Below are 9,750 nucleotides of genomic sequence, written 5' to 3' on the forward strand. Positions count from 1 at the left end.
AGTGTTTCCAGGATTCAGCCCTAGGGACCCCTCTACAACTTCTCGCAAAGCCAGAGTGTGATCTCTTAAGACAAATGCCATACAATGCAGAGAGATAGGCTCCAGAAATGTTTATAGAAAGATTTATTCAAAATCTGAAGTGTTTGTGGTAACTATAATTTTTTATACTGGCCAGAATATTCGGCTGCCACTGCATCAGAGCCAAATCTACACTTGTGTTTTCCACACCTGGCAAATGTACAATAGCTCTCCATAAGTCCTAACTGAAATACAGAGCTTTCATTAACAACCAGCATTTACTTCACTTTCCATTTACTCCATACTTACGTACTGTATTCATAGAAGGGCAGAAGTTAATATTTTTAAATTAAAATAAAGAACAAGATAATGTGACATTGAAAGGAAGCTTATCTCTCGTGGTCTAGCCATTCTTCACAATAAAACAAGGATCTTAAATATCATTAATGTAGTTTACTTACATTTTACAATGGAGATATGAGTAATGGGGGATATTTAAATAAGATATCAAAATAGAAAGCACTAGGTTAGCATGTTGACACAACTAGAGTGCTCCTTACCTCTAAAGACACAGAGAGTTGATGTTACCTTTTTAAATATTTAATGGTGTTTGTTTTTTAATAAATGGTTTTTACTTACAGAAATGCATACACTTAAAACAGAATTCAACGCTCAAATCTGAGCTACAACAGAAACGCTAATTAAGGAATTACGTGGGAATTACAAGACTAGAAAACAGCACCAGCCTCTCTCCAATTGAAGAAAAAACACACACAATTGTATGTTACAATACAATGTCTCATTCCTACTGATTACTACAGTACAGTATATACTGTACTTGTTACTGTATATCAGGGCCTTACATAACAGAATTCTGAAGATCCGCTCTGATCAATTTTGAAAATAGTAAGTTTCTTGAGTCTGACAGTATTTTATGATTGCATTGTGCAATGTATTCTGTGGAATCTGACCTAAAGTGTTTGTATCCTGCTTGGGTGCAGAAAAGGCTTTGAATTGCCAACATTGGATTATTGATGGGAAGATCTAGAGCAATTAGGCTTGGCCATGGATTAATTAAAATGATTAAAGCCATCTATAGCACCCGCTGTAACATGGATCCTGACTGAGAGTCAAAATACCTGGCATTTTCCTTTTCTGTTTTTGTTCTATAATTGAAAGGATATGGAAAGGATCACAGGATAAGGTTGTCAGGGGAGATACAATGCTTTCTCTTATTTACATCAACGGTCCTCGTTTCATAATTGGATTATGACATCCTGCTGTAGATCTCATAGATCTTGAATTTCATAAATCAACTTTACAAAGAACAAAATTCAGTGAAAAATCTATGTGCATCTGCACTCCCATACACCATTTTGACAGACTGGAACACAAGTGGTTTCCCTAAGCAGGTGTATTCAGCTTCTGTAATAGTTCTCCTAACACTTCTACAGTAATTTTGTTTAAATTTTCCTATATCTGTATACAGTGTAGGTGGTCAGTAGTATTTTTTAAAAACAGTTTTTAGGATCGCAACAATATTCTTCTCTGCATAGATACTACTTTATTAATTGAATTCACTCTGTGATCTCTAAAAATACATACAAAGAAGTAAACAGTCATGTACATATAGTACATCTCATTGCTTCTCTGCATCCTGAATCCCTTGGTAGCTTGTCTCTAAGCAGTATGCCATTACAGAGTAAATTACTTACCTGGTTAGACTGTAGCTCTTTAGACTGTACCTCATGGTGACAGGTAGAGAAACATAACAGCTCCATATACTCCGCACACTATCCTTTTTATAGTATACCAGACAAGGTATATTTTAGTGAAAGTTATTTGACACAGCCAGAATGAAATAAATAAGCTTGTTGAATCTTTTGTGTTTCCAGTTTGATCCATTAGGGGCATTTGTACTCTGAGAAGAGTATTCGGTAGGTTTGGGCTTTTGTCTACATTCCAGGGCCTTAAACAGACTTATGCTCTCCTTTACTTCAACACCTCAAGTACAGTATATGATGCTGTACACTCCCTTTAACTGCATGGTTGATCATTGACTCTTGTGAAAATTTCATGGCTGTGTTGTGAGCCAAAACAGTTGAACATGAGAAGCATAGCTGTTTTGGAATTGTGGCTCAGCAAATATAGTTCTCAAATCAAAATAAAAATGTGATTCAATCAAAAGCAGTTTCAGACTGTTCTAAATCCAGAACATCTGGTTAACACTGTTTCAAACATTTGATAGGGCATGGAAATATTTTGTGGTTTGCTAGATTATGGGCTCTTGTATCTTCAAGGGTCTTTTTGAAGATACACAGAACTATAACCCAACAAATGCTTAGCGTTAGTGTGAAATAAACCATAACCCAAGCCTATCGGATGATTTTTTGTATATGCTGCTTAGAGATTGGTTATGATTAATAATTATATTTATTTGTGGAATTATTATTTTTTCTTATGGTTAAAATAAAGTTTACTCTTTCCCTGGCAGTCTTTATAAAAGTGGAAAGAATTTTACTTTGAAAATGCAAATCAGCTTCCTTCTATAGTTGGTATGGACCACTTTGGCTTTTCGTTTTAATACAAGCTGCCTATCCTCAGTGACAATCTTATAAATATATCTGTCCAAGATTTAACATTATAGAAATATAGACATACAGTACATTGACTGAAAACAGACAGAGATTAAGAATGCTCTATCTATTTGATCATAACTTCTCTGTGTCATTTAACAACCTATCCAATGCAGCTCAAGATCTGGATATTAATAATGCAGTGGAAATTCTATGCTTTCATTGAAATATTTGCTGATGTGAGAACTTCATCCCATACATATGGGACTATTTATAAGCAAAATATGTAGCTCATTACTCAATAAAGCTATAGTGAATGCAAAGAACTCTTCTTAATGTGCTGCCGTTGAATCTCATGGATGGACTGGCAATTATTATGAAGACTCAAATTAGTAGTAAAAAGGTTATCATTATCGAAATCTAATTTTAAATTACTCCAGCTACAGACAATCCAGTATCCCAAATACAAACACCAAACTAAACACATAAACATAAAATGCATTTTTTTCTTTTACTAATTTCCAAGTAAACGGATTTCAGAAGGCAGTGTGTTTTTTTTAAAAGGCCATACACCCCCATACAATGATATTCCATCCATCCATTTTCTAATTGCTTTAACTCAGGCTCACCGGGGATGTCAGCCCATCACAGGGCACACACAGACAGACACAGGTGCGCACACACTCACACCAGGGCCAGTGTTCCCAGAAACCAATTAACCTACCAGTATGTCTTTGAACTTCGGGGGGAAACCAGAGCAAGCAGAAGAAACCCATGGGGGAAATACAGGGAGAGAATGTAAACTCCATGCAGATAGCACCCCAGGTCCAGAACTGAACCCAGTGCTATTATGCAGCAATGCTAAGGACAGTGTCACAATCCACCCTCAACTATGTCACATTTTGTTGGATTACAGATGATGTAAACCCATTTTCTAAAGCAAATATTTTTAATCAAAACTTGAGTGTCAACTGAACACATTTATGAGTGAAAGACAGTAACAGCTTCAAAGAAAAATCCAACATATGTTAAGTCTATAAGTATTACTGCGGCAAACCTAAATGAGTTCTGGTACACAAAATTATTTTGACAAGTCACACAATTAGACGGATGGACTCTGTGTGCAGTAATAATGGTTCACGTTATTTCACAACAAATACAGTCTACATGTCTCTATAAGATCCTTCCATCGGGTGGGGCATTCCTAGAAAAAATTCAACCAGGAAGACCAATAAGCTTTCAAAACAAATCAGGGGAAAAACGTTTTAGGAAGGTACAGATAAGGAGAAGGCTATAAAAAAATTCTAAGAATGAACATGTCTTTGAGCACTTTCGTGAAGTTGAACATTAAGAAATGGAAAACATATTATATCCACCAGACACTGCCTAGATCTTCTGCCCCTTCAAACTGAGCAGTGTTCAGAGAAAATCTCCCTGAATCAATAATATCCTGGTTACAGCACCAAGTCTGCCTGTATGGCAGAGTGTCAAACCCAGGTCAAATCCAACATGGGATTCATAACAAAGCATTTAAGGAATACTGCAAACATGTCTCAAAAGGTTTAATGGTCAGATGAGACCAATTTGTACATTTTTGGCACAAACCCAAAAGGTCACCCAACCACCTTCATTCCTAATGTAAAGTGTGGTGGAGGTGGCATTATTTTTATGGGGCTATTTTTGATTAGTAGAGACTGAGAAGCTTTTCAAAACCGAGATTAAATGGATGGAGCAGATCACGGGCACATCTTGGAGGAAAACCTGCTTTACTCAATTAAAGACCTACTGTATAAGGGGTATACAATTTCATTTTTTCACCATTTTCACCTTTAAGCAGGACACAATGGGCATGGTCAAAGTTACACTACAGTGGATTAACAAGAAGATAGTTAATGTCTTTGAATGGCCAAAAGTCCTGACTTAAATCTGATGCAAAATCTTTGGCAAGAACTTACAAGACAGGGCTTGATCAATACTGAAAGCTTGATCAATACTGAAAAGTAGATACAAATTGCACTATGCAAAAACACTAAACACCTGTAGTTGTTTCCAACATTGACTTGGGGGTGAATACTTACACAATTAACATTTTGCTTTAAAATGCATTTTTCTTTCACTCATAAAAGTGTTTTGATTTAAAATATAGTGTACACTTTAAAAATGTGTAGTACAGTACGTATTTGTGTTTGAACAAAATGGGACATCATTAGAAAGGGTTTAATACTTTTGGCAAGGCACTGTACTGTATATACTGTATACTGTTCACACACATAATTACAGGTTTAAAATGGACCAGGGTCAAGTTTAAATTTTGGGTTTAATGACCCACTCATAATGTTTTATAATCATAAAAGATAGTAAGCACTAGAATTCTAGAATGCTAAGGATTGTAGTAATTTACAGTGAACTCAATCATAGTATGCAAGCCATGGTTTAAGCAACTGAAGAATATGTCGTTTCCACAATATCTGGCAAGGGGGGTATACACCGAGATAACATTGCTCATGCCATGAATAAAGCTTTTTGTTGGAGCATGCAGTGGCGCATTTAATTGGAGATACATACTGTAGTCTGGAGCAGATTCATTCACTTGCAATAACAACTTTCCTGTTTTAAAATATACCACCGATTTAGAGTTTGGAAGGAAATTTAATAATTAATAGAAAATTATATTTTACGTAAGCGGAGCAATGTAGCAGTATTTATACACTATACAGCATATACAGTACAGTACGGCAAGTCAACAGGATGGTATATGGCACAGCTTCTTTCTCCTAACCCCAACCTCATACCAAATCCGTCTAACAGTCTAAACGTTAACAGCCTCGGATGGCTAATCCCTGTTAAGACTATGACTTATCTCATTCTCTCTCGCTCTTCGATTTAGTCACCGGAAAGGGGACGCGACTTTTCTCGCGCATAATCAGCCGACTGTTCCCTTTTCTGATTTCACAGGACTCTTGCGCGGTGTTGCATACAGTACCTTATATACAGCATATAACTTTTGGGGGAGTTATATATACAACCCGTGAACGATTATATCAAGAAGTCATCCTTTTTTAAAAGACGTAATTTATTATCGCAGTAACCGCGCCACACTCTTCAATGAAATCATTACATTTGCAGGTTACAATATCTAGCTGTGGCTAGATTACTAGTGCATACCGATTTATTTTATTGTGAGCTACTTATTAAAGGTATTGTTTCTGACAGCGGTATAATTTCAATCATTGGGACTTCGGAAGATTAAAGCAGTTTTCAATGTTTTACTCTGCATTTATCATACTGCCAAACCTAAAAAATGATGGTGGTATAATATTGATTTGAAGCAGATTCCGACCGCCTTTGTGTTTTTTTCCCCAACATGATAAATAACCAGCGACAGACATAGGTTTTGTTTAGCTTCAATTTTTAGCTGGTGTCCCAAGGGTAGGACAGCCAAATAAACACCTTTGAATTACAGTACAACACATTTTCCCATTCGCCTCAACCCGATGCACTGTTATTTCTTGAAAATGTAGCGCTAGAGGGAGCTAATGTTTTTCCTCTTTACTGCAAAAGTACATTTCAGCACATATTAGACGGACAGCTCTCTTGGATTGCTTGAAGGTTTACATTAATACCTACCTTTTAGTGCGAGTATAAAAAAAATACGGACATGCATATAAGCTGATCGAATATCTAATAATTTACAATATTATAGTTTATTTAGTTGGTCCCCAAAAAATCATTGCAGTTGTCATTCCAGATGATAAAAATAATATACCTATGACTAATAATATAAATATCAGCACTGAATGTGTATGTTATAGTCAATTGTGTGTAGCATTAGTAGACCACAACCATTTATTATTAAAACAATACTTAAGTCATGTTTAATAAAGTTTCAATTTGGGGCATGTACATTTTGTTGTAGTCTTGTTTCTTTAACGTGACTTTAAAAATAACAATCCTGGTAGTTTATGGATGACATGAGGGCTTGACTTGGTGTAATTCTTTATATAAAGACAAGGCGCTTCTAAGAAATCACTTCGCGATACTTAGGAATGGAAGAAAAAAATGGACTGCGAGCACAGTGATAACATGCTACCACCTTAAAAATAACAGTTAAAATTATAATAATGACAAAACTCTAATAATCCCTTTCAAGTGACTGCCAGGACTTCCCTACTGTTTATCGTGGAAAGGTGGGTGTGAATTCTAGTGCATTTAGTGTGAACTTTCTTTTTTTTTTCCCACAGCTGGGCACAAGTATCCCTCTGCTTATGCAATAAATTCCCCGTTAAGTCTGCGGGCAAAGAAGGAGCGAATCCCTACCTACGTGAAGACGTACCTGATTTGTTGATATTTGTGCATTTTTAGGGATAACCAGTTGCACCACAATATGAAGAGCTGATGTGACAAATCCAGCTAGAATAGCCCATGTCAGTGGCAATGGAAGCATACTGTATGTCGCAAACAGGGTGAAGAGTACGTAGCCGATACCATCTCCGAGCAGTCCGTAACCTAGCCCCGCCGCCAGAATCTGAGTGGCCATTGCTACCCAAGTCACCACGCCGCTGTATTGCAAATAGCTGTGGGAAGTTGTATCTTTCCTAACCACTACTAAGGCACAGATCACCACCTCAATGCCAGTAAAGAAGCCCAGAAGTATGCCTTTTATAGGGTCCATTGGTGCAGTGGCCAACGTCAAGTGCAGAACCAAAAGGGTTAACTTTGTTAAAACGTCCAAAATGTTCATCACCACCACGGACTTGCGCCTCTGCCCCAAAAAGTAACGTTGGTAGAGACGCTCAAGGTCCCTTGATTTGAAAGAGTTTCTCAAAGTTGGAAAGATGACGCCTCTGTACGTGTATCCCCAGTTAAGGAAGAAATCAGAATTGCTCGGGGCACAGTCTATCTGGAGGAATCCCAAATCACTGCTAGCCCTCTCGGGGAACACTTTGGTCCCGCCATTATTGTGCCTGTCGCCTGCTGATGTCTTGCTTGTCGATTGTTTTCGAATGCTTTGGCTGTAAGACTCATCCGAACCGATAGTTTTTGCGCTACTTTGCTCGTGTATGAAACGTTGCTCGGTGATGTGTCTCACAGCATTTTGCCAGAGGAGTCTTTTCGGTCTGGTGTTGCTGTTGCTGGTTGGGGTTTTGTTAATGGTGTAGAGTTCGTCGCTTGCACTGGAACACCTGACTTCAGATAATTCCATTGTTTGCAGTGGCCTCCGTTATTTTCTGTTTTACACGTCAACAAAACAAACGAATAGGCGTGTGAAGCTTTTTACTTCCCATTCCGAAACCTGGGACAAGTAGATCCTGGCGTACGTGGCTCACGGACTTTCATAAAACGGGCATCTGAGGTTGTAAATCTGAAGAGCATTGCTTTCAAAATATTTAGCTTGGAGTTTTGGCAAGGTGCAAAGTATTTTTTTTTCGAGACACACCCATGTGTCCCATGATAAAGACAGAAATATCTCGCTTAGTATCGATTACAAAGCCAGGTTGTTCAAGTCCAGTAACCATGTGCCGAGTCTGTAATCCTTAAAAGCAGATTTAAGATATAAGATACAGCCACGAAACTTAAAAGAACATATCTTACCCAAGGTAATACATGTATCACACAAAACACATTCAAGATTAACTTTGAATACGAACTGAATATAAAATTAGTCCACGAAAAGTTCAAGTTCATTGCATATCAGAATACAGGTTATATGAGTCAGCTTCGTTAATTTCAACAGGATGTTTTTATGAATATTCCGTGTAAGGGCGCACAAAAGCGCTGCCGTCTTCTAAACGGATAACAAAAAACTCTTCGCATTTTATGGATTTCCCAGTTTGCAGCTATTTCGAGAGCACTTATTTTAAAAGCATGAACCAGCCTCTCTCGAGAAAGCAACGTCCTTACATTTTGGAGAAACAGAGCATTCTACCCCAGTCTGTAGACAAAAAGACAAAGGAAATAAACCCCATTCTGATTTGCTGGGACGTCAGACTTCGAGGTTAGAATCTTCCACTTGAGAAGAACGCAGACGGTTCCGTTTCGTCCTGTCATTACACACACACAAAAAAAAAAAGATTCGACTTTGATGAGTCAGATTCGTGTCTCTACCAGAAGTAAGACTGGGTTGCTTGATAAAACATCCACCACCTCATTTTGATCGGAAGGTGAGGTGTACAACACCAGTTCCATGTGCAGGTGGCCAAATGCCAGACGCAGCTTCAGCTTCACGACCCAGGACAGTGTTAACAGGCAGCGCTCAGTTCCCTTTCCAACCGAATCAGCGCTCTTCAAGTGAACAAAAAAAAAATATGAAGAAATGGAAAAAAAAAATCAGCCAACGGTAATCACTTAGCGAAGAATCCGTCTCTGGCCGACTTGGATTCCTTTCTTTCAGCTTGTATGCATGAGAATCGGGGGGTGCCGTGTTTCCTCTTCTGGCTAGAATTAGTGTTGATAGCATTAGCGCTGAGTATAGAGTGGATTAGAGGAGTAAAGTCCTGGTCAGAGGAGGTAGGGCTAACAGTGTCAGCTGGGTCCATGTGACGTCACCCAATCACACTCTTTTGAAACATTTTCTTGTTATTGGTGCAACTAACAAAGAGAGGAGCGAATAATTTAGCGCGGCGGAGAGAACAAGCCAAATGTCCGAGGCGAGACGAAACGGCTGAGCTGCCTTTCAGGCAGAAGCTCAGAGGGCAAACTGTTTTTTTTCTTGCCTTTTGCCGTTAATAGTTTTTGGTTCATTTTTTTACAACAGCATCTGAAAGTTTATGCTGAAAAGAATGGGACGTGTGCTGTCATAAAGAGAGCAATACTATTTCTTAATTGTGTGTCCTTGAATTAAATGGGCTTGCATAATAACGATTGTTTATTCTTAAATACCAGTCGTGTTGTAGAAGGTTACGGTTTGGACGTACTGTACTGTGCAGTCTGAAGTCACAGCGCTTTTGTTTTTTTACCGTAGGGCTCCACAACAACAACAACAACAACAACAACAATAAGTACTGTATACTCACGTCAACAACAAGCTGGAGACTCAAAAAACAACGCATTTTCTTTATTTGGTTCAGTTAACATTTTAGAAGAGATCCCGGTCTTGCTTGCAGTGGTGGAGATTTGAAAGAGAATGCCCTGAATCATGACTCATCACACGTTCCCT

General features: G+C 38.2%; 1 protein-coding gene across 2 annotated transcripts in view; it reads right to left on the reverse strand.

The window, feature by feature from the left end:
* adcy8 (adenylate cyclase 8 (brain)) overlaps positions 1–9,317 on the reverse strand; it is an 83,178-nt gene extending 73,861 nt beyond the window's left edge. The window contains exon 1 of one of the 2 annotated variants that reach the window (XM_088643922.1): positions 6,928–9,317. In XM_088643922.1, coding sequence (XP_088500048.1) covers positions 6,928–7,797 — 870 coding nt within the window. In that variant the 5' untranslated portion in view covers positions 7,798–9,317. The remainder of the gene's footprint in view (positions 1–6,927) is intronic. The other variant, XM_088643923.1, reaches the window with a different exon arrangement.
* Positions 9,318–9,750: the final 433 nt, after the last annotated feature.

Source organism: Lepisosteus platostomus, chromosome 8, assembly GCF_059453375.1.
Source record: "Lepisosteus platostomus isolate fLepPlt1 chromosome 8, fLepPlt1.hap1, whole genome shotgun sequence".
Classification (NCBI taxonomy): Eukaryota; Metazoa; Chordata; class Actinopteri; order Semionotiformes; family Lepisosteidae; genus Lepisosteus; species Lepisosteus platostomus.